We start from the raw sequence: 26548 nt of genomic DNA, 5'->3' as shown, positions 1-26548 counted from the left end.
CCCCTAGAAATGTACTCAGCCAATTCATAAATCCCTTTCCCCACCTCCCACCCCCTTCCCTTTCAACATGGCTAACTCTTACATCTTCTCTTTTTGGTCTCAGCTTGAAAAATCAAGCTTTTTTCTTACCTTTCCTTACTGCCATATAAAGATAAGAGAAAATAATACTGTCCTCTACTTACTTCCAGACCCTCATCAATTCGTAATAATACACTTATTTGGTTGGTGTATTAGTCTGTTTCTGTTGCTTATAACATAAATTCCTGAAATTGGGGTGATTTATAAAGAAAACAAAATTTATTGCTTACAGTTTCTGAGGCTGGCAAGTCCAAAGTTCAGGAAACACATCTGGTGAAGGCCTTCCTTGGCGGTGGCTTCAGCGACACAGGGTATCACATTGTAAGATGGTAGAAGCAGAGAGAGAGAGAGAGAAAGAGAAGAAACTCTCATGTGCTCTCCTTTTAAAGCCCTCAGAATCACACCCATGACCACCATTATCAATCCATTCATTAGGGCATGATCCTCAGAATCTTAACACATCTTCAAGGCCCCACCATTCAATTCCCACAATAGGATTTCCCACTCTCTTAACAGTCACAGTGGGGATCAAGCTTCTAATACATAAAACTTGGGGACACAATTCAATCCCTTATCAGTTGGCTAGATGACAGTCTGCTCCATTACCTTATAAGTTCCCTAAGAATAGCCTTGGGCCGAGCCTGTGGTGCACTCGGGAGAGTGCGGCGTTGGGAGCGCAGTGGGGCTCCTGCCGCGGGTTCGGATCCTATATAGGGATGACCGGTGCGCTCACGGCGCTCACTGGCTGAGCTCGGTGAGGCCGGTCTCAAAAAAGGACAAAAAAAAAAAAAAAAAAAAAGAATAGCCTTTGTTTAAATTTTTTCACTATGCCTTAATCAACCACTCAAGCACTCGCTAAGTGCACTATATCCTCTAGTAAATAAAGACATGAGGGAATTACTTTATTCTCTCCATTTTACCATCTTCAGAACTCTTGAATTGAAAAAGGGAAAAAAAAAAAAAAAAAAAAAGAATAGCCTTTGTTTAAATTTTTTCACTATGCCTTAATCAACCACTCAAGCACTCGCTAAGTGCACTATATCCTCTAGTAAATAAAGACATGAGGGAATTACTTTATTCTCTCCATTTTACCATCTTCAGAACTCTTGAATTGCTTCACTCATCTTCTATTCTATGACACTGATCTAAGTCTAGGTTACCTAATCTCCTTAAAAACTTAACCACTGTAAGCTTCTATCTTGGCCCCATGCCATCACTCTCAACTTCCCTGAACTCCATTCTCAAACTAGGAGTTAGTGGGTTAAATTTAAGTTGGAAACAGGTTCAAATCACAATGCCAGAAAGGAAAAGTACAGAACAATGTCTCTCATGAACTTAAGATGCAATCATCCTCAACAAAATAAGCTAATCAAAATGAACAATGTATAAAGAGAATTGTACACGACCACCAAATGGGTTTTATCCAAGGTATAAAAGCTGGCTTAATATTTGAAAATCAATAATGTAATCCATCACATAACATACTAAAGAAGAAAAATCACATGATCATATCAATAGATGGAGAAAAAGCATTTGATAAAATAGAAACTAGTTAATGATGAAAACTTTCAGGAAAATTAGGAACTTAAGTATACTTCAACTTGAGAAGGAATATCTACAAAAATCTATCCTTAACAGTGACAAACTCTAAGCTTTCCCGTTAACATCAAGAACAAAGCAAAGATGTCCCCTCTCACCACAGATTCTCAACATCCTACTGGAAGTCTTAGCTAAAACAATAAAAAAAAAAAAAAAGAAAGAAAGAAAGAAAAGGAAAAGAAGTGGTATGTGGAATGGAAAAGAAGAACTATGTTTGTGTGCAGATTACATGATTGTCTATGTAGAAAATGCAAAAGAAAAAAATCTTGAAAATAACAAGTGATTACAGCAAGGTTGGAGAATTCGAGATTATAATACAAAAGTTAACAGCTTTCATATATACCAGAAATGAAAAAGTGAAATTTGAAAAAGAGAGTACAATAACAGTTACACTGACATCACTCAAAATGAAATATTTAGGTATAAATCCAACAATATATAAAAGAACTATAAGAGAATAACTGCAAATCTGATGAACAAAATCAAGAAATCAAGGATAGAAGTAAATAAATGAAGAGATATTCCATGTTCACGGATAGAAGGATGTCAGTTCTTCCAACTGGTCTCTACATTCATGCAATCCCCATCAAAATCCCAACAAGTTATTTTTTGGATACCGACAACTTGATTTTAAAGTTCAGGTGGAGAGGCAAAATACCCAGAACAGTAAACATAATGTTAAAGGAGAACAACACACTTGGAGGACTGACAGCTCCTGACTCCATGACTTATTATAAAGCTACAATAATGGAGACAGTGTGGCATTGGCAAAAGAATAGATAAATGGAACAGAATAGAGAGGCTAAAAATAGATTTACACAAATTACACAAATGAAATCAATCCTTTTTTTTTTTAAATCAAATTATCTTTGAGAAAGTAGTAAGCCAATACAATGAACAAATATGGCTCTTTCAACAAATGGTACTGGAACAACTGGATAAACAAATGCAAAATAGTAAATATTGACAAATGCCTTACACTGATCCCAAAAATTAATTCAAAATGCTTCACAGACCTAAATGTAATAAACAATATAAAAACCCAAGAACATAAAAGAAAACCTGGAAGACTTTGGATTTGGTGATAACTTTTTAGATACAACATGAACTGAAAGTCATTAAAATTAAAAATTTCTGCTCTGTGAAAGATACCATCAAGAGAATGAAAAGACTTGCCACACACTAGGAGAAAATATTTGCAGAAGACTTATTTGATGATGGACTGTCAGCCAAAACACACAAAGAACTCTTAAAAATTCAATAATAAGAAAATGTACATGATCAAAAAGGGTAAAAGACCTAAGCAGGTGTCTTACTATGAAGGACATATAGATGGCAAATAATCACATGAAAAGATGATCCACATCATATATCGTCCAGAAAACAGAAATCAAAACAACAGTGATATACCACTTCTCACCTATTGCAATGGCCAAATCCAGAAAACTGATAACACCAAATGCTGTAGAAGATTTGGAATAAGGGAAACTCTCACCACTTCTCACCTATTGCAATGGCCAAATCCAGAAAACTGATAACACCAAATGCTGTAGAACATTTGGAATAAGGGAAACTCTCACTTACTGCTGGTGGGAATGCAAAATGGTAAAGCTTACTTCTCTGGAAGACAGTTTGGCAATTTCTTTTTTTTTTTTTTTTTTTTTTTGTCTTTTGTCTTTTTCCGTGTCCGGCAACGGATCGCAACCCTCAGTGTTGCCCCCGTACCGGACCGGGGACCGGCAACGGGCTTGCAACCCTTGGTGTTGCCCCCGCGCCTCGCTCAGCCAGTGAGCGGGAACCGGTCTGTATGTGGGATCCGAACCCTCGGGCGGGAGCGCTGCCGCGCTTCCCAAGCGGCGCACCCATCCAGTGCGCCACCGGGCCGGCCCAACAGTTTGGCAATTTCTAACATAAGCAAATATATTCTTACCAGTCTCTAGAGATTGCATTTGCTGTGGATTGACTGAATTGTGTCCTCCAAAGTCCATATATTAGAAGCTTATTCCAACTGTAACTGTTGAGGATGGGAAATCCTATTATGGTAATTGAAAGGTGGGGCCTTGAGGTGATTAGATTGTACAACAATGCCATAGTGAATCGATTAATAATGGTGGTCATGGGCATGGTTCTGAGGGCTTTAAAAGGAGAGCACATGAGAGTCTCTTTCTCTGATCTGCCATTTTCTGCCATGTGAGACCTCTGCATTGATGTAAAGCTACCACCAAAGTACACTCTCACCAGATGTGTTCCCTGGACTTTGGACTTCCCAGCCTCAGAAACTGTAAGCGGTCAATTTCATTTGCTCATAAATCACCCAGTTCCAGGTATTGTGTTATAAGCAACAGAAATGAACTAATACATCACTCCATGTTATTTACCCAAAGTAAAGTGCCCACAAAAACCTGTACACAGGTGTTTCTATCAGAATTACTAATAATTGCCAAAACTTGGAAGAAGTCAAGATGTGCTTTAATAGATGAATGGCTATAAAGTGTGATATATCCAGACAATAAAATATTAAAACAGCTCTAAAAAGAAAATAGGCTATCATGCCATGGAAAGATATGGAGGGAAGTTAAATGCATATTACTGAATGAAAGAAGTCAATCTAAAAAGGCAAAATATTGTGTAATTCCAAATACATGGCATTCTGGAAAAGGTAAAACCATGGAGACAGTAAAAAGGTCAGTGGTTGCGGGCTGGCCCATGGCTCACTCGGGAGAGTGCGGTGCTGATAACACCAAGGCCCCGGGTTCGGATCCCATATAGGGATGGCTGGTTTGCTCACTGGGTGAGCGTGGTGCTGACAACACCAAGTCAAGGGTTAAGATCCCCTTATCGGTCATCTTTAAAAAAAAAAAAAAAAAGGTCAGTGGTTGCCCAGAGTTAGGGTACAGAGAGGGATGAATTTTTAGATCAATGAAAATACTATGCATGATACTATATTGGTGAGTACATGCCAGTATACATTTCTCCAAAACAGAATGAATAGCACTACGAGTAAACCTTAACATAAACAATGGACTTTGGGTGACAATGATGTATTGATATTGATTCATCAATTACAACAGATGTATCAATTGGTGGGTGGTGTTGATAATGGGGAAGGCTAAATAGTATACGTGGGGGCAGAGATTATATATCTCTGCATCTTCCTCTCTACTTGGCTACAAAGCTAAAACTGCTCCAAATAAACAAATCCTTCAAAAATATTTAAAGAAATGTATTATATCCACCCCCCCAACCTGTTGTTGACCCACCATAGGTAGACTTGGTGAGCAGTATATGCAGTCAACAGGTTATGGTCTTCACAACGACCAGGTCAATGCAACTGGAGAATCCAGGTGGCTAAAGTAAAACAAAATCTGAATCTATTAGGCTAATGTTTGGCTAGGTTGCAACTTAAAAGGTATAGCAACTTGAGTGAACTGGCTTGGCTATTATGGGAAAGAAAGACACATTGTAACTAGGAATGTCCAGAGCAAACTCCGAAATATTCAAAATAGATCTATACAACCACCTAGAAAGCCATGTCTCCGAAAGAACATCATAAGATTTCAGAACTCAGGGACGCACTTCCCATATTCTCTACATTCATACTTGAGTTAAGCTATATTAATTACAGATAAAGGACAATCAAATGGAAAAAATCATTGTCAACATTTACTTACATTCATAAAGATTTCTTCACTCTTAGTTTGCAAATGAACTTTATTGAGCAGAACTACAATCCTCCGATGTAACTTTCATTAATAGGGTTTCTCTGTACTGCAAGATGTTACTTATTTAGCAACACCTGAAATAACAGCAGCTTTCCATGCATAATTCAACTGCCCCTTTAAAAACCTCTGTACAAACAGGGTTACATTTTGTGGTACTAGGGGTTAGGTGTTCAAAATGAAAATTCAGGGGGGATATCATCCAGGTAATGCCATTTAAGTCAGAGGTCTCTCTTGACTGTTGAGTTCACAGAGACATATAATGTTTGTGGAATGAAGGAAGGTCTTCCCATTTTCTTTACATTCACTCTAGTGAGTTATGATGAATAAAGGAAGTCTTGAGGATCCAGTAGTCTTCTCCACATTCCTTACTAACAGGGATTTCACCATTGTAAATAACTTACTTGTCCATAAACACCTGAAATATTTAGTGAGGGTGTTCCCACATTCCTGACTTTCATAGGATTTCTCTCTAGTATGAGTTCATTGATGTATTTGAAGTGAACTGGGACAACTAAGGGATTTTCTACATTTTCTATGTTCATAGGACTTCATAGGAATACCTGGAGGCTGCATGTTTGTAACACAGGTGTGGTTTCTCTCCAGTGTAACTTCTTTCGTGTACTTGAAGTGAATTGGAATAAGTGAAGGCTTAGGCACATTGTTTCCATTCATAATAGTTTTTCTCCAGTGCAGGACCACATGGGAATATTAAGGAATGTGTTATAAAGGACTTCCCACATTCTTTACATACCTAAGGTTTTTGAACACTGTGAGTTTGTATGTGATTATTAAGACTTGAGAACTGTGTAAATACTTTCCCACATATCTCACACTCTAAGGGCTTCTGTCCAGTGTGAGTTCTCTGATGTACAGAAAGGTTTGAAAAATATGTAAATGCTTTCCCACACATCTTACACTCAAAGGGCTTCTCTCCAGTGTGAGTTCTTATATGTTCAATAAGACCAAAGTTTGTAGTAAAAGTTTTTCCACATTCCTTACATTCATAGGGCTTCTCACCACTGTGAGTTCGTGCATGTTTAGCAAGACCTGAGGACTGAGTGAAGGACTTCCCACATTCCTCACATGCATAGGGTTTCTCTCCAGTGTGAGTTCTTACGTGTGTAGTTAGGTTTGAAGAAAATGAGAAGGCTTTCCCACATTCCTTACATTCATAGGGTTTCTCTCCAGTGTGAATCCTTACATGAGTACGTAGAGTTGAGGAAAAAAGGAAGGCTTTCCCACAGTCCTTACATTTATATGGTTTTATTCCAGTGTGAATTAGAAAGTGATTATTAAGGTACGATGAATATTTAAAAGATTTTCTGCATACCTTACATTCAAAAGGCTCCCATGTGTGAGTTTTTAGATGTACAGTTAGTAGATAAAACGTACTGCAGGCTTTCCCGCATTCCTTACATTCAAAGGGCTTCTCTCTAGCATATGTTTGTACACGTTTAGTAAGATTTGAGTGCTCAGTGAAAGCATTCCCACATTCCTTATATTCATAGGGCTTCTCTCCCATGTGTGTTTGTACATGATTAGTAAGATTTGAGTGGTCAATAAAGGCTTTTCCACATTTCTTACACTCAAAGGGCTTATCTCCAGTGTGTGTTCGTACGTGTTTAGAAAGGCCTGAGCACCGAGTGAATGCTCTTCCACATTCCTTACATTCATAGGGTTTCTCTCCAGTATGAATTCTTATATGTTCAGTTAGGCTTGAAGAAATAGTGAAGGACTTCCCACATTCCTGACATTCATAGGGTTTCTCCCCAGTGTGGGTTCGCACATGATTATTTAGGTGTGAGGAATATCTAAAGACTTTCCCACATTCCTTACATTCATAGGGCTTTTTTACAGTATTTATTAGAGCAGGCACAGAATGGCTTGTGGTGTGTGAAAAAGCCCTCCCACATTGCTTCCATTTGTAGAGTTTTTCCCCATTGTGAGTTGTCTTATGTGCCTGAAGGTGTGACTTGTTAAGGAATGCTTTCCCAAAGTCACTGCATTCAAAGGATTTGTCAGGCATGTACGTGCTCTGGGAAACAACATCTGGAGTAAGGCTAAAGGTTTTTTCACAGTGATTCAACATGGAAAGTTTTTCTCCCACAGAGGTTTTCTTGTGCAGATTAGGAAAGTCTTTTCCATACTGATTACAGTCACAAGTATCCCTTGTATTTTGAGTTCTCATGTGTGTCTTAAGGCATGAGTGTTCACTGGCAATTTCTCCACATTGCTTACAGTCATAGAGTTCCCCTCTATGGTGGCTTCCTGCCTGTTGATGAAGGCATAGATGATGATTAGAGCATTTTTTAGAGTTTTTAATAGATTCCCCCATTTGAAGACAGAAACATTACTACAATGTTTATGACTTTTTCCATTGTCATTGTATGCATAGTTCCTGCTCTGTGTATTTCTTTTTAAGTTGAATAAAGAAACCCTATAGTAAGAATCCTGTGCCATCTGCTCTAAGTTTCTTCCATATTTTCAACAAACAGTTTAAAAAGACCTTAATACCTAGTTACATAGGTTAGTTTATCCCTAAATTCATCATATTCAGAATATCCCTCTGGAGACATTCCTCCTTCTTGGGTAAACACTACTCTCAAATCTCTCTTTAGGTGCTGATTTTCCATAATGGAATTCCCCAGTATTTTCTGAGTGTGGTCAATAAGAAATCTCCCTTGTTAAGCTTACCAATTGTATCCCATTTGTTGTTTTTAACCGAATAATATCCTGCTGAAGTGCTGACCCTTTGTTTTTAAGTTGCCATTCTGAAGTAAAACAGAAAAAAAATAAAGGTTTGCACAACAAAAGGTTAAGTAACTTAAAAATGATAAAGTTCATTTGTGTTTGTTTTCATATTAAATATGTTAAAAATAAATCAAAGATAACTTTGGACACTTTCGCTATGTCTAGATTTGGGAATCACAACAACATGGGTTCTAAATTTTCTAATTTTTTTTTAACAGCTTATTCTATACAAATTAAATGTGATGATGAACAAAAAAATCACTATTCTTAGGAAAGGGAAGTAGTAATATTCTGCACAAAGGGCATTACAGTTTAATGAGATCACAGAAAAAAGTCTCCGTAGATGGAATATGGAAAGTTGAAGATATTCGAAAACTTCTGAGTCTAAGGGTGTCATCTTCTGTGACAAAGTACATATTAAAAAGTTTCCTAATTATACTTCCTCTCATGGTTTAAATGTCCACTCTAAAATTCACATTGAAAGTTAATTGCCGTTATCATAGTATTAAGAGGTGGGACCATCAGGTGGTGATTAAGCTGTAAGAACTCCACCATCATAAACAGATGAATGTGGTTATCATGGGAGCTGGTTGTTATAAAAGCAATTTCTGCCCTCTTTTGCTCACTAACTGTCTGGCCCTTCCCCATTCCACCATGGGATGATGCAGCACAAAGGCCTACACCACATGCTGACAGCAAAGCTCTTGGGCTTCCTGGCCTCCAGAACTATAAGCCAAACAAACTTCTATTGTTTATAAATTGGGTAGTTTCCAGTTTCAGGTATATCGTTATAGCAACACAAAACACACTAAGATACTTCCAAACATACTAAACTTATAATTGACCAGAAATGGTCTTCACCAGCACCAACCTTGGAGAACTCTCTTTCTCAACTCTTTTTCTTCCTCCAGCCAAGAGATCAGGCTGGGTTTGAACAGCTGGTATCCTGTACATAGGGAAAGACACATCAGTGGAAGAGGCTTATGGACGACAAGACAAACGTACCCTGGAAACAGGAACTACATTTCTGAAAAAAACTGTGAAATTATTTCAAAAAAGTACAATAACAAATCTTCATTCTCATGGGAAACTACTACCCAGTAATTCTCAACTTTAGAGTGAATCAGATTCATCTGCAGGGTTTGTTAAAACAAATGACAAGGCCTCAAGAGCAGACTTTTTAACTCAGTATGTCAATATAGGAGTGTGAGAATGTGCACTTCAAATAGAGTGACAGTGATGCTTCTGATCCTAGGACCACATTTGCAAACTATTACACTAGATTAAAACCCACTAGTGCAGTAACTATGTCTCTGTTATTTCCCATCTATTCAGATTTGACATCATCAATCCTGTGACACAATAAGTACATAATATGTACCTGTTTCATAGGAGGCTACAACAATTGGTGGCAGTCTTACCAACTAAGGCCAGGTTCTTGTAGTTCTCCAGCATCACATCTCTGTATAGGTTTCTCTGAGTTTGATCCAATAAAATCCACTCTTCTCGACTGAAGTCCACAGCCACATCATCAAAGGTCACTGGGTCCTAAATCATCATACACATGCTGGGTTAAGCCATTGTCTACCCCAAAAGTTCAATGTTCCTAGGCATTCTTCCCTATCAACACTCACTCACTGTTGATCTCCTCCAGTCATATGGCTTTAATGGTACCTCTTACACATGAACTTATCTCACCACGACTGGACTGGGAGCTCTTCTTGTCTTATTTTCCTTTATGACAGCACACTCTTGAGCACATTAAAATATTTCATAAACTTGGGCCGGCCCAGTGGCTCACTCGGGAGAGTGCGGTGCTGATAACACCAAGGCCCCGGGTTCGGATCCCATATAGGGATGGCCGGTTCGCTCACTGGCTGGGCGTGGTGCTGACAACACCAAGCCAAGGGTTAAGATCCCCTTACCGGTCATCTTTAAAAAAAAAAAAAAAAATTTCATAAACTGTAATGTATGAATAAACTCCTTGAGGAAAGAAGCACTTTCGTCTTCCTGATCATGTGTTAGAGAACTAAGCTAAATAAGAAACATGCACTTGGCACCATGAGGGTCAAAATAATGTAATTACTGAAATACTGTGATGATTCTCAAAACAGTACTTAACCAATGTAGAGGGTCCACTCCCTGAAAATATTCAACTAGAAACTCTGTCCATGAGTGTGGCTTTATTTGCTTTGAGAAACTGAAGATCTGTCCACCTAGAGGAAAATGTGTCATCCTTATGGATGCAAGTACAGTCATCCCTCATTATCCACCGGGGATTAGTTTCAAGAACCCCCTGAAGATACCAAAATCTGCAGATGCTCAAGTCCCTTATATAAAATGACATAGTATCTGCATATAACCTACAAACATCACACCGTATACTTAAAATCTTCTCTGAATTACTTATAATACTCAGTACAATGTAAATGCTATGTAAATAGTTGTTATACTGTATTGGGTTTTTATTGGTATTATTTTTATTGGGTTTTTTTTTTAAACATTTTTCAGTTGACTGAATATTTTCAAGGTTGGTTGAATCCACAGATACAAAATCGTCAGATACAGAGGGCTGACTGACTGTAATTTTTTAGAAAAATACACTTGTAGCATACCTGATTACAATTTATCAGATAGTCAGCCACCATCCTTGCTGCCTATATCTTTTCTTTATGAAGGCAGATCGGGTTCTTAGAAAGAAGACCTCCTGCAAGAAAAGGAAACAAGAGAACCCAGAGGTGACCGTAATTCCCACATTCATATGCCTAAAAGTCATTACATCCTAGTATGAAATTCCCATAAAACCCTGCACACTCAAGACAACACACACATACACACTAGACTGCCACATACTACCAGAGCAGTGTGTCTCACCTAGAGTCAGAAAAGGGAAAGTGGGCCATGCCGCACATTGGATAAAGGGTAATAGACTCATTTTACGGGTCAGGAAACATAAGCCCTGAAAAATGTTTATTTATTTGCCTATGGTGATGACAGTCATGAAGGAGATTATGCAGCACCCCCTCCCAAAGCACATGTACCAGGGACTGAATTACAAAACATCATACTGTGGCCCACTTCAGCATCTCCGAAATAAACCGAAAGTATAACTGCTCAGGCCCAGACCACAGGACTCTATACTGTGTAGGAACACCTAAAAGCAGTCTCAGAAAAAGAGCATCAACAGGGTTTACTACGGGACAAACCAATGGCTGCCATCCTGTAAGGATAACAATGAAATGTGCCTGAACAGTCCTTTCCATGATGCCAAGACAATTTCAAGGCAACTTGTGAATCTAAATGGATAGCACAATCTCCATCTGTCCTGCTATAGAGATATCTGGAGACCTATTTCATATCAATTGCCAATCAACAAACATTACTTGTCAGTCTTTAAGACTATACATTAGATTTCTCTCTACAGAGGATATATGTGAAAACCACTAAAACTGGTATACTCCCTGAATATTAGTAACATCAATTGTCATTTACCAGAAGCAGTATGTGTCAGAAGTCTCAGCAGGAGCCTTACATATATATAAGCTCACTTCAGTTCTTCACAAGATACCACCCTTCATATCAACCCTTCACAATAGATATTACCCCAGTTTAACAGCTAAAAAACACCTCTACGTTCAGAAAATGCTAACTGGTCCAACATCATACACTTTAAAAGTGATGAACCAGGACTTGAATGCAGGTTACCTTGTCTCAAGCCTGAACTTTTGAGTTTCTTGTGACTCCCCAATATGACGAAAAGCATATACAGAATTGCACTGCACAATACAGTAAGCACTAGCCATGTGTGCTATTATGAGCTAGTATAACTGAAAAGCAGACTTTACTATTTAATTTAGTTAAAATTTAAAAATTGATACTTGATTCACTTATTGAAGAACTTAAATTTATGTTTGGAAACTTGGTCACTGGAATCCACCTTTTTAACTGTTATTTTGATCAGGTCTAAGTATAAATCATGTACATCTGATTAAAACTTAGTCTTTAATGAATTTTGAAAACTTAGCATGAAGAATAAAAAATTGCAATTTTTTATACTGACTACATAAAGAAATAATATTTTGGACATATGGAATATTATTAGAAATATATTTCACGGACCGGCCACTCACTGGCTGAGCGAGGTGCGGGAGCAACGCCGAGGGTTGTGATCCCGTTGCCGGTCCCGGTCCGGTACGGGCGCGACACTGAGGGTTGCAATCCGTTGCCGGTCACGAAAAAAGACAAAAAAGGAGAAAAAAAAAAAAAGAAATATATGACCTACACATTATGTTTCTATTAGGCAGCAATGGTCTAGACAGCTGTTGGGCATGATGAAGAAGAGAAAATTGAAATATTTTATTGGTTGACTCCCTTGAGCGTCCCATGATGGAGCTTGGAGCAGTGTAGAGCTCTGTGTCTCCTTTGAAGGTTTCAGCTCCAGCTTATTGCTTTATACTTTCAACAAATAATTAAGAAGTTCTGACCCTGTACAAGGCACTTAGTGCAAAGCCATGATATATACAGAAAATGTCCCAGGCCTCACAGATCCAACATTCCCATGCAAATGGATAAGCAATGACCTAGCAATTGATGCGTCAATTCGTTGGTACTATGGAAAAAAAAAATCAAGCAGGGGGGCCAGCCCGTAGCTCACCTGGGAGAGTGTGGTGCTGATAACACCAAGACCATGGGTTCGGATCCCTATATAGGGATGGCCGCTTAGCTCACTTGGGTTAAGATCCCCTTACCAGACATCTTCAAAAAAAAAATCAAGCAGGTGAGAAAATACTGTCCGTCCTCCCCCCACTCTGAAAGCCCAAATATTGTGAATTGGTTCTTGGGCAAGATGATGGCACAAAATCAAACTGTGCCGAATACTTGCCAATTTTATGGGTCTTTGGGCCGGCCCGTGGCTCACTCGGTAGAGTGCGGTGCTGATAACACCAAGGCCCCGGGTTCGGGTCCCATATGGGGATGGCCGGTTTGCTCACGGGCTGAGCGTGGTGATGACAACCCCAAGTCAAGGGTTAAGATCCCCTTACCAGTCATCTTTAAAAAAAAAAAAAAAAAATTTTATGGGTCTTCTCAGAAAACCACCCTTTTCATAGTATTTATCCTTCTGCACATCTGCCTACCAAGACAACTAGTTCACATTCCAGAGGGTTGTACAATGCTTCCCAAATGACTGCTGACCACTTCCGGCGCAGGCAACTCAGTAAATTTCTTCACTAGCCAATAGGCTGCAATGACTTTCTCCAACAAGGTCTAAAGCCAAGTCTTGGGAAGATGCCCCACAATAGAGTTTGGCCTTCCTCAGGTACTCTGTTTAGTTTTCTTTACATCTTTCTATTATACTTTTCCTGTTTAAAACAAGCAATCGAGTGATTTCTGTCTCTTCACTGGACACAGGCTTATATGTAATTGAGACAGACAATGATCCTACAAAATGAACCTGTAATGATGAGATATGGGGACTGGTTTGGTCAAGCCTTTGTGGCTGATCAAAGAGTTAAGGTTCTTGACAATGGGAAAGACATTCATCACATTACATTAATCACCCTATTACGTATGGCTGATTCTGATGAAGTGAAAACTGAAGTCTTTGCAGTGAGGGCCCAAATGAAGGATGCTCTTTGTGGTTACAGCAGTAATGATGACTAAAAGCGTATGGTGAGGTGACAGACAGAATCTTTTAAATATGGCATAAAGCATAAAGTACAGTCATGTGTCACTCAAAGGTGGTGAAACATTCTGAGAAATGCATCATTATGCAATTTCACCATTCTGAGGTGACAGACAGAATCTTTTAAATATGGCATAAAGCATAAAGTACAGTCATGTGTCACTTAAAGGTGGTGAAACATTCTGAGAAATGCATCATTATGCAATTTCACCATTGTTTAAACATCAGAGTATACTTGCACAAACCTAGATAGTACAGCCTACTATACACCTAGGCTATATGGTATAGCCTGTTACTCCTAGGCTACAAAGCTCTACAGCATGTTACTGTACTGAATAATGAAGACACCATGTAACACCATGGAAAATATCTAAACAGAAAAGGTAATGTGTTGCGCTAAAAAGTTACAATGGCTACAATGTCAATAGGCAATAGGAATTTTTCAGCTTCAGTATATTATGGGACCACTGTCATATATGTGGTCCCTTACTGACAGAAACGTTATTATGCAGCACAAAACTGTAGTTACTGTCAGCCTTTATCAAACAAAATTTGTTAACTTATCTTCTGGACCCAATTTCAGATTTATAGGAAATAGCAAGTAATGGAGGAATATTTAAACACACCATGAGAATACAATCAGAAATATCTAATTCTGTGACTCTCTAAGAGAAAGTGTGACTCTTCAAAAATCAATATAACAGAGAAACAATAGTGACAGCTCTAAATGAAAAGACAAACAATTGAAATTTATAAACCTTGAATGGATCTTAGATCCCCAAACACCCAACATTATATGTTGAAACGCTGTGGAAAATCCTAGTTATTACACGAAAGAGACATTAGATAACAAATTTTTTAAAATTTTGTAGGTGAAATAAGGTAGGGCAATGTCTGTATCTTTGGGAGATGAATTATCAAGCATTTAAGGGTCAAGTATCATGTATGCAATTTTATTCTCAACTTACATTCAAATAATAATTCCCCATAAAATGTGTTTATTATCTGAGAAGAGAGCAAACATGAACAATGCTGAAAATGAGTAAATCTACTATAATGGGTACCTCCTTGTACTAGATATTCAAATTTATTAGATTCAGATTTTTCAAAAAAAAAAAAATGTGGGAAAAAATACACTTAGTCCAAACATGCTGTTAATAATAAATTCAATTATTCTAGTACCAGTGTGATAAAGACTCCATCCTTTCTTCCTGGAAGCCCGTTTTGAAGCTCTGTGGGAATGTACAGGCCTCGGAATTTCAGATGAAGAGAACAGCTGAGAATTCTTATTTTTCTTTAGTAGAAAAACTGGTAGTCTACATATGTTTATACATAGAAATATGCACACTGCAGACACCTGAAAATCTATCTTATCTTTCTAGGCAAATGTAATGCGTCAAAAATAAATAAAGGACATGAAAGACAAAGGCAAATTCTCAGACAAATCATTTTTTTCTAAAGAAATGGAAGTAGAGGCCCTCCTGAACCAACTTTCTCCCAGTGCTCACCTGAACACGCCATAATCGCCAGGTCCAGAGGCATAAGGAAAGAGGGCTGAAGTCAATGTGCCACGATTGGCAGAAATTCTTCTCCTTCTGTGAAATAATTCAGAAGGGTTGCTTTAGAGGCTTTGGAAGGGGCTCCAAAGTGGCACCCCAAGGACCAGCCCTTAGGACACTTCCTGACCCAGCTCCTCAAGTGACTGAAGGCAGGTCCACATTTTTACTGACTCCTGGGTGGTTGCGAATGGGATAGCTCTTTGTTCAGGCCAATGGCAAAGAGACACATGTTCCCTATTCAAGGCCATCCCCTGTGGGCTGCCTCCATTTAGAAACAGCCAAGGCTCTAAGCCACATGAAGGTCACATATATTTTGGCCCACACCAGTGCCACCGCTCCTGGAGCAATGCTTAACCTCAAGGCTGATTCCTCCCCGTGTATACCAGTCACCACCTGCTCTGGTCTAACCACATCTACTGCTCCGCCAGGATCCCCCATATGACCACCTAAGCCCTTCCCACAACTTTCCCCTTGTAGCTCAGTCCGGAATCTCTCTGTTCCAGCCTTCCTCGGTCACCAATTTCATACACCTTTTCCACGGCCAAGTAGGCCCATATGTCGGTGGCCCAAGGAGGCACCACAGACACAATACAATAATGTGGGCCCACTGCCCAAGCATTCCCTTCACAACAACCCTGGCCAAGTGAGCTGTCCTCAATTGTAAGTTATGCTCCCTGACCAAACATTGAAAATTGCCTTGTTATGCCTCGGTTTCTTGAGAGGAATACCCTTTTACCAGATGGCAGGTTGATTTCATTGGCCTGCTTCCTCCTTCGGTGGGCACTTCCCCTTTCCCTATAACTGCCATTGATACACATACCAGTCTTGGTCTGTGCCCCCAACCAGAAACACTGTGGGGGAAAAATTATTTTACCAAATGTACCCTTCCTGTTTGGACACCCTGAGGTGGCAGACTTGCATCAAAGATCCCACTTCACAGCCCACACTACCCAACAGTGGGCCCTCAAACAGCACATACAATGGAACTTCCAATTGGCCTACCGTCCACAAGCTTCTGGCCTTATCAAGCAAGTACCCTAATGGACTGCTAAAATTCTTGCTGCTTAAATTACAGCAAGGCAAATGGAAACCCAAGTGGACAGCCCTTTTACCTCAGGTGTTAACCATACGAAATTTCAAGCCTTATGGTTATCATTCCCCTGAACATAATTGGGTACATATGGCCACATAGTCAGTACTGGTAAGTTTAGTGGAACTGGGGAGGCCAAGAAAAAAATCTATTAAACCTTTGCCTAACAGAGTAGGCTTTTTAGGAGCAGTTGCAGAGGCTCAACAACAAGGAGATCTGAGCATCTGCTGCCCTGTCATCTGGGCAATAGATGATGATGGTGAGCCCCAATGGGAGCCTTTGTCTTTTAAGATCATTAAAGAATTAAGAACAGCAGTAAGGGATTTGGGACCAACTTCCCCTTATGCTGTTCAATTGGTAGAAAATATTGGCTCTCGATGGCTCACACCTTTTGATTGGCAACAAACTGCTAAATCATGTTTAACTCCTGGTCAATATTTGTTGTGGAAAACGGAGTATGAAGAGCAGGCAAAATCAGCTCTTCAGTCACAAATTCTTAAAGGGACCAGGGGCAGAGAAAAGTTAATTTTAGGACAATTATTAGGGACTGATAATGGGGACAACGAACCTATGTAGGCATTCGTCTTGTCTGGTGCCTGAGAGTCTGGCCTGGCTGCTTGGAAGGAGTTAATGTACAATCTTTTGTTTTACAATAGAAGTAGAAGTTTAGTTAAGCAAGTTAATTTTTAGAGTGTTTATTTAGGAATAAAGAATAGTTAGATGTAGGTGTGAATTAAGTTTTAATAACGTCATAGAAAGTCTATTGTACCATAGATGTAGTTTCGGTAATAATTGCAAGTGATGAAAAGTGATGATTATATGGGACCAGTGGGTTGTAACGTTCTTGCTCAAAGGAAAGGACATTGTAATTGTCTTTTCTGGGAATAAACTGTAATCCTATTTTTCTTAAAACATATGTCACTTACAAAGAGATATTATGATATTGTTCATTGATTATTTTATGATTATGTAGCAAATAAGAAAGAAAAGTATAAAAGTCTGATGCTTGCTTCAATAAATTGTCAGCATTCAGCAGATCCCTTGAGTCTGTGTGTTTGTTGTCCCAGCATTCAACAGATCCTTTGGGTCTGTATGTTTGCTGCCGCTCCATCGCCGACGCTGCCCTTCCTCCCTTTTGGGGGATCCCTTACCAGTGGGGACCTTTACAATCTCTGTGCTGGGGCTGGTCCCCGGCAGGATTCCTTCTTGTTGAGATATAACAATATATATAATCCCCCCACGACTCCTATAGATTTAAAATATCAATCATCTCCCCTTCTAATATCCATTGGAGACCTGCTTGGGGATAGGTGGTAAGGTATGATCCCCTGGTAACAGAGAGCCCAAGACTTTCCTGAGAGCAAATCCACAATGTTGCTCTGGAATCACACCTATCCGCTTGAGTTGCAAATATCTGCTGCAATTCCTAGGTATGTATAGTAGCTTCAAAGGATGGCTTATTTCTCCTAATCAAAACTCCCCACAAGAGGTAGAAATAATTGCACCAGGGCACACGGAAGGCATGTTATGGATTTCCAAAAGAGGGGAGCAAGCACTAAAATTAGTAAATATCAGCAACATCAGGAGATGACAACCTGGTCATGGCCCCCATGATCCCAGGAACAGATCCCCAACATGATAAGCATATCTGCATTCTGACCTCAAGTGGATCACCAATGAAAGAAAAGCTCTAAAATGGCCCTATGATAAATGTTCACCTGGGGCAGCTCACAGGTAAGCACAGAATACTAAAATGTGGATATTCACTGTTGCTGGCATTACTATGCACCTGTTGGGCCATTTGAGTTTTGGGGCTCCTTTTAGACCCCAGTCAGGCCACACTGGAGAGCTGTTGGAACCAAACATCCCTGGTGCACAACTGTACCCCAGGATGGGGAAAGTGTTCTTGTTGGAAGGCAGTCCCAGAGGGACTGCACCCAAAGTGCCATCTGGTATACTGGAGAGCTGTTGGAACCAAACATCCCTGGTGCACAACTGTACCCCAGGATGGGGAAAGTGCTCTTGTTGGAAGGCAGTCCCAGAGGGACTGCACCCAAAGTGCCATCTGGTATGGATACAGACAACCCAATTACAGAACCAAAGGCACTGATGTTTAACACTGACCCAACCTCAACAAACAGTCCCAGAGATTGTAACTTCAGGACGATGGCCAGCTAACTACTCAAATTTTAACCCAACTGCTCATGCTGTGCAGCTCTGACCCATTCATCATCACCCGAGGTAAGATTGCTGAGAACAAGTCACTAAGCTCTGTCTGGCCCAAGGTCGTGCATGTGCTTCCAATTTATACTAACTACGGATAGTAACATCCTACTCTTCAGAAAAAAGTGCCACCCAAATCTTTGCACAATGCACCCCTAGGACCCCCAGAAATTACTTATAATCTGTGATTCTAGTGATCAGCCTTAACGATGTACAGAAACTCTGCTCAGGGCCTCACAAATATCTCGGGCCACACTACACCTTTAAGACCCTACCTTCCCATATTTGGTTGCTACCTGGGAAGGCCACTCAGTCACCCCACCAGAGATGACAATGCCTCAGACAACATCACCCAGCCCAAGAAGTGATCGTGGGAAATGATAACCCCTCAGACAACAACACCTCTGCTCAAGACAATGAGGGACAGTACCACCCCTATCAGACCTGAATCCTTGGTCAAGACAATACCGAGTAAAATGAGACAACTTATGACAGACAAACTCTCCCAGGACTTGGGTATAGAACTCAGAAGTTGCCTAACATTCCTGATGAGGAATCTTTGGAATGGCATATTGAACAGATGTTATTCCATCGTAGTAGGAAATTCCCATATAATCCTGCACACTCAAAAAAACTCATACACATACACACTAAGCCATACAGTGCCACAGCAGTTCTGTCTCACCTAAAGCCAGAAAAAGGGATGGTGAGCCATGCTGCCCATCAAACTGTAATAGTCTCATTTTACAGGTAAGGAAACTTAAGCCCAGAGAAAAGTGACTCTCTATTTGCCCATGGTGACAAATCTCATTAAGAAGATTAAGCAGCATGTCTCTTCAAAGCCCGCATACTGGGGAACTGACTTACAAAACATCATTCTCTAGCCAGCCCACTTTAGTCCCTCCAAGATGAAGCAGCAGGGTAGAGTAACTGCTTAGGCCCAGACCACGGGACTCCATATTGTATACGGGAGGCCTAAAGCAGATTCTCTAACAGTAAGCATCAACAAAGGCTGGCCATGGGCCAAATCAATGGCTGCCATTCTGTAAGCATGAAGGGTAAAATGTGCCCTCATGCTCCTTTTCTAGATGCCAAGAACACTCCAGGATAGCTTTAGATTCTAAATAGATAGTGATCTCCATTCCTCCGTATTCAGGGTTATTTGGAGTCCAGTTGTTATCAGTCATTAATCAACAACCATTACAACAACAATCATCAGTCATCATACATTAGCTCACTCTGCAGATGATATATGGGAAATGGTGTAGTCTCTAACATGAGTATTCCTAACACCAATTGCCATTTACTGAGGACGAATACACCTGAATTTGCAGTAGCAGAATTATATTTATAAGCTCGCTTAATTACCCTACCAACTCTTCACAGTGAACAATATTACCCCTATTTAGTGCTGAAAAAAAAAAAAACTAGATTCAGACGACACAAGTAATTATTCAAATGTCATCTAGTTAGGAGGTGATAAGCCAGGACTTCAATGCAGGTAAGTTGATCCCTAATGTTTGATCATGTGCAGTGTCGTTATACACCACATGACCAGAAGCTGGTATAGACCTATGCTGTATGACAGTCACTAGCCATAGGTGTTATCATTTCATACATATTAAGTATAGCTGAAGTACAGAACTTTTTATTTTACTTAATTTTAATAAATTAACTTGAAATTAAAAATATTTGATTTTGTTATTTGAAAATTCCTTAAATGTTTGCAACAACTTAGATACTTTTTTCGACTGCTAATTTTATGAGATATACAGAAAAATCACGGAAATCTGACTAAAATTTAGTGTCCAGTGAATTTCAAAGACTTAGTATGAACAAAAAGAATGTAAACGTCTCCATACTAATAGTTTTGCTATATGGGGTAAAATAAATTGCTACAAATACTTGTTTCTTTTCCTTTTTCTTTTTCTTTCTCTTTTTTGGTGGTTGGCTGGTGCACGGCTCCAAACCCTTGACCTTGGTGTTACCAGCACCATGCTCTAACCAACTGAGGTACCCAGTCAGCCCTGTTTTTAGGTTACTGTGGATACTGAAAGTTTTTAATTTATATATATGACCAGCACATTGTATTTCTACTGGACAGCACTGGTCTAGATTGCAGCTGGGCATTAGGAAGAGCGGATTAATGAACTTTCATTGGCTTAACACCCTTGAGCTTCCTTTGTTAGAGCCTGGAGTAACTTGGAGCTCTGTGCCTCCTCTGGATTTTTCAGCTTTGGCTTATTACTTGATTCTTTCAGACAATTAGAAAGTTTTCCCCCTGTCCTAAGCACTGACCAGAGAGCAGAGAATTACAGAAAAAATGTCACATGCCTTAAAGACCCAAGATCCTATGGGAGAAGATAAGCAATAAATTTCAAATATCAGTTCATAAGTGCTATGGAAAAAAATCAAGCAAGTGAAAAATACAGAGTGTCCTACACACACACACACACACACACCCCTGGAAACACAAATAGCCTGAATTGATTCTGGGGCAAGATGATGGCAGAAAAGGGAAATAACCATTGGCTATATCACATATAGCCAAAAAAAATCACAAAAAGAATTGATAAGGTTTGCACAAGAAACTCAGAATACACTGCAAGTAACGGGCAGCCGCAACTAGGTCTTGGTTCAAAACACTCAAATCAAACCCTGTTCATATAAATCTTTGTGTGTCTGTTTATATGTAAGTGTTCATTGATATAAACTAAACATTAACTTCTCTCTCCTTCACATTCTTATTTCATACACAACTTATTAGAGGTTAAATTTACAATGTAGTGTTTAAGTAACAGACTATTCAGTGAGAGTGTCACTAAATTTCAGGATAAATTAATAGGCCTCTGATGGGAAACAGTGCACTTTGTCACTGTGGGCAAGGGTGAGAACTTCTTCCTTTGTATACTTTTAGGTAAAAATATACAGTTGTTTTATTCGTGTAAGAGAATTCAAATGTGTGTACAAGGGTGCAAAGGGATGTTGAGGACCCAAACTCTCAACTATGACTGTTATCAATTTATTCATTTCGGCTTCAACACGTCCTGTGGAACAATGGACTAGATTTCTTAAGCATTAATCTTCTACACTAAACGTGTGAAATTTAGATTCAAATTATATTTAAATCACTCTCCTGCTTAAAAGATTTCACAAGCTCCCATGGTCTTAGAATATAATTCAGACTGACATTCCTCTGGTCCTAACCCTGCTCTGTCTTCTACCTCCCACTCCTCTCTCTCCTCTGCTTCAACCAACCCCCTCTCCTCAGTACAACAAATATACTAGGTTCTCAACTGCTCTGGAATTTTGCTCATTAAGTTTCCTACTTCTGAAATATTCTCACTTACTCCACACCTCCTCATCCTAGCTTAAAGACTTGACTAGCTAAATCATGCTTTGTTCTCAACTTAAATATCAATCCTCCCCAGTATGTCCTCCCTCCTCTTATCAGTGCATTAAGTCCATAGAACATACTTGCCAGTATTCGTTTAAATGTCTTCCCTAGTAGATTGTAAGTCCCATGGTATCAGTACTATGTCTGACTTGATGGTCACTGTTTCCCTGTTGCTGGCAGAAAGCCTAGTTCATTAAAAAAATCCAATGATCACTTGTGGTTGCCAGACAACTGCCATTCCCCACACAAAAAATGTTAAAGTAGGAGTTCTGGTCAAGATGGCAGAATAGACAGTCCCCAGCATCACTCTCTCCCACAAATCAACCAATTTACAACTATAAAAATGTAACAACAGCCAAGAGCTCAGGGGAAGAGGAAGAGAGACCTACAGAGTTCATGGAGGAGGGAGAAACCACAATGAGAGAAAGAAAAAACTGCTTGGAGCATTTCGGGCCGCGAGCGCTTTAAGGCTAGAGCTGCTGAGCGCATGGAGCAGGAGCCAGCAGAAGCTGCAGCTGTGCCCTTAAGATGGAGATGCTTGGAGGCAGCAGGGGAGAAGAGGGCCTTGGTGGCCCCCAGGACAGCAAGACCACTGATAGGGTTCCCGTGGCAACACAAAGGAGTGAGGAGACACAACAACTGAAAAAAGGAGCTATTTAGAGGCCAGTGAGTCATCACAAGGGACCAGCGCAGGGCCCATCTCATGGGAAGTGTTTGGAGCATGGGCAGTTGGGGAGACAGGCCCACTGGGAAAACACTGGGACAAAACTGCATGGGGTGCAGTTTGACGAAAAGACTCAGGCCCAGATCAGAGATTCTACACAACCCAGGTGAACTGGGTCTCTGGTGAGCAGGAAGTACCTATAAGGTCAGCCATTAAACCCTGGGCTGCACAAAAAGCCTTCCCTAGGAAACAGCAGCAAAGCAGCAATTTAGCTCAACCACATAGCTCAAGTACTGGTTCCCACAGGAAGCTCCCTTGTTTCAGAAGTAAGCAAAGAACAAAAAATTAGTTCCAGCCCAGGCACACCACCAGCGCCTCAGGCCTCCAGGGGTCCAGAACCACCCCCCAACCAGGCACACCACCAGGGCCTTGGGGCCCACCTGGGGGCCTGAGCATGGATCTGGGACCAGAGCCACACCCACAACCAGGCACACTGCCAGCCACCACCAAGGAGCATGCCAAAAACATCAAGTCCATGTGGGTGGCCCAACACAGACACCACAGTAACCACAGCTGCCCCGAAAGTGGCTAGATGTCACAACCACCACACAGATGGTCCAGCAGCCACTGGAGGGCATTGACACAAAGAGAGTCACCAGCAGAGACCAAAGAAAAGAAGAGGATGTCTTTCTCCACAAAGCCCATTCCAAAGTGACAGAAGAAGCATCTGCTCTATGATAAGATTGGGGGACCCAAACACACCTCTCAGCATTTCGCAGATCATCTAGGTAACAAATCAACAGAGTAACCATTACTCTTTCAGAGGGAGAGAAGAAATCTAGGGTTATCAGTGGAGGGTGGTGGGAGGGTGAGGGGGATAGGGAGAGATTTGACAAGGGGCATAAAGAATAAATACAATTTGTAACAATGTATATACTAGTAATATTGATTTGATCAACATATGTCAATGCTGAATCCCAAAAATATGTATAATCAACTATGATTTAATTTAAAAAAAAGTTAAAGTATAGCTAAGCACAAACAGAAGGCATAGAGAAATCGAATTACAATGCAAAAATTTAATAAGATTCATATAAAATGCCTGTCTGCAATACTAAATAAACCAAAACACAATACTTCCAAAAATACATTTGAGTATTCTTACTCATGATGAAAATAAGCAGGATGGGGCCGGCCCGTGGCTCACTCGGGAGAGTGTGGTGCTGATAACACCAAGGCCCCGGGTTCGGATCCCATATAGGGATGGCCGGTTCGCTCACTGGCTGAGCGTGGTGCTGACAACACCAAAATCAAGGGTTAAGATCCCCTTACCGGTCATCTTTAAAAAAAAAAAAAGAAAAGAAAAAAAAAAGAAAATAAGCAGGATGTTGACCTTCTTTTTCAAAACAAGTGCCTGGCAGTTAAAACTAAAATCTGTTTCTCATTTTTCCCCAGAATAATTTTTAAACAAGTTTTTTAAAAGTTGACTCAGAAACTGCCAAATGGTACAAAATCTGTGGAAGAGAAAAAATGTAACGTACAGCAAAATTAAATGTACATTTGCCCTTTGACCTACACATCCAACCTTAAAAGCTTACACTAACAATGCACCTCCACATATGGAAAAAAACATTTAGAATTTATTCACTACAGGTTACTCATAGATGGTCACGGATGCTTAAAGAATTGGGAACAAAGGTTGCTGGGGAACAAGATATACTGAGTGTCAAAATATCAACCCACAAATTACTTTCTTATTCAAAAGAGAAAGTCTATCTTTAAAAAAATTTGCTCAAAAGAGAAAGAAAAAAATAGTGTTGTGATGATCAATACTTTAAGCAAGTATCAAACTTAGCATCACTAACAGTGGGACAATATATATGTCTACCTGATAAAATACAATCGGAAGTATATAACATCACCTACAAAACATTTTGCAAATTATCTCTTGAATTCTCTAAACCCGGAGTTGGCAAACTACGGCTCACTGGTCTGTTTTCGTTCATTTGGTTTTACTGGAACAAAGCCATGCCTACCTATTTACTATACTACATGGCTGCATGACCAGTACAAAGACACACCTCATTAGCTGGAAGCATTATGACCACCAAAGCATTAAGTACTTACAATCTGGCCCTTTATAAAAAGACAAAAAGCTTGCCAATCTCAGCTATGAACCCATTTATCAGTTACAGGAAATACAAAAAGAATGGGCTAATTTACATACTTCTCATTTCCATGGGAAGACAATCATAACTATCCAAATGACTGTCTAAAAGAGTGTACAGCTCTCTTCAAAAAGTCAATATAATGTCTCCAACAGGGACTAATCTAGGTCCAGAGAGACCAAAAGACGTAGGCAAAGGCAATACAGAAAACTTCAAAGGATCTTAGATCCAAAAACTTAAAATACTTATTTTGGAACAATGTGGAGAATTTTAGCTTGTTACACAGAATAGACATCAGAGGATATTGTTTCTCATTTTCTTGATTAAAATAATAGCATCGTGGTTTTAGTGGATCAATGTGCTTATCTTTAGAAGACGCATTACCACGTATTTAAAGGTAAAGTACCGCGTCTACAATTTATGTTCAACTTAATCTCAAAACAGTTCACCACAAAATGTACTTATCTATATGAGGACAGACGAAACAAGAAAAACACTAAAAGTATGTGAATCTACTACGATGGGTATTCATTTTACTGGATGTTCAAATGACCAGTAGGTATGTTTAAGGCTTTTGGAGAGAAACGTGGGGAAAATTATACTTAATCCAACCATCCTGTTAATTGTGAATTAAATTATTCTAGTACCAATGTAAGAAAGCCTCCATCTTTTCTTCCTGGAGGCCCGGTTGTGAAGCTCTGTGGTGTTGTATAGCCCTGGGAAGTTCATATGAAGAGAATATCTGAGTATTCTTAGGTCTGTACAGAAAAAAGAAATAAAAAAAGACTTGGAGTCTACAAATGTTTATATTCACATACAGAAACACACACGCCCTAAACACCTAAGAAATACCTTTATCTTTCTGCCTGAAAGTCATCTATCAATAATTACATGATGCGCAAAGAAACAGCCACATTCTCAGATGAAACATTCGTCTGCATAAGAAAAGGAGGAAGAGGCCCCTCGAGCCAACTTCCACCCAGTGCTCACCAAAAAGCGCCGGTTTCGCCGGGTCTGTGAGCTGCTCGGGGCCGGAGTCAACCTGACTCAAACGGAGGAAATTCTCTTCCTTCTGGAAAAGTAATTGACGAAGGCTGCTTCGGAGGCTTTTAAAGAGGAGGGCACACAATATGTAAAGCCCCCGCGGACGCGCCCTTAAGGCACTTCTCCACCGTCTCCAGGCGGGAGACCGACGCCCCGAGCGGCCTTTCGGCCCTGGGAGGACCCGCAGCCCAGGCGGACGCGAGCGGAGCGGGCCAGGCCTCTCTACGGAGGCCCCTCAGCGACCTGGGTCACGCCCGTCCTTTAACGAGCCCCCTCCATCTCCGGTGTCCCCTTCACAAAGGGCTCGCCACAGGAGGGCGATGAAGGCCCCGGGCGCGCCGAGTTAGCGTCCTCGGAGACGGCGGCGCACAGCTGACGTCACGTCCGCTTCCAGCCGCGGGCCGGGCGGGGCTCCGGGGCTGATGCCTCAGCCACAACAGACCCTTTCAGGCAGACAAATTCTAGTTTTCCTCCAGGGTGGGTGCTGATGGGCTCCGGCTAGGCTCAGGGTGAGGGCTGGAGGCAAAAGTAGGCCGAGAGACAGGATAGAGGTTAGAGACATATTGGGGG

General features: G+C 40.3%; 1 protein-coding gene across 1 annotated transcript in view; it reads right to left on the bottom strand.

Moving 5' to 3' along the window:
• The window catches only part of LOC103593279, a 56866-nt gene extending 30568 nt beyond the window's left edge, over positions 1-26298 (bottom strand). Inside the window, 8 exon segments of the mRNA XM_008576237.1 lie at positions 6057-7671; positions 8094-8170; positions 9022-9096; positions 9572-9698; positions 10766-10857; positions 15342-15428; positions 25582-25692; positions 25925-26298. Coding sequence (XP_008574459.1) covers positions 6057-7671; positions 8094-8170; positions 9022-9096; positions 9572-9698; positions 10766-10798 — 1927 coding nt within the window. The 5' untranslated portion in view covers positions 10799-10857; positions 15342-15428; positions 25582-25692; positions 25925-26298.
• Between the last annotated feature and the right edge of the window lie 250 nt (positions 26299-26548).

The sequence above is a fragment of the Galeopterus variegatus genome, unplaced genomic scaffold, assembly GCF_000696425.1.
Source record: "Galeopterus variegatus unplaced genomic scaffold, G_variegatus-3.0.2 Scaffold1313, whole genome shotgun sequence".
Lineage (NCBI taxonomy): Eukaryota > Metazoa > Chordata > Mammalia > Dermoptera > Cynocephalidae > Galeopterus > Galeopterus variegatus.
This window is presented reverse-complemented; position numbering and strand designations above follow the sequence as displayed.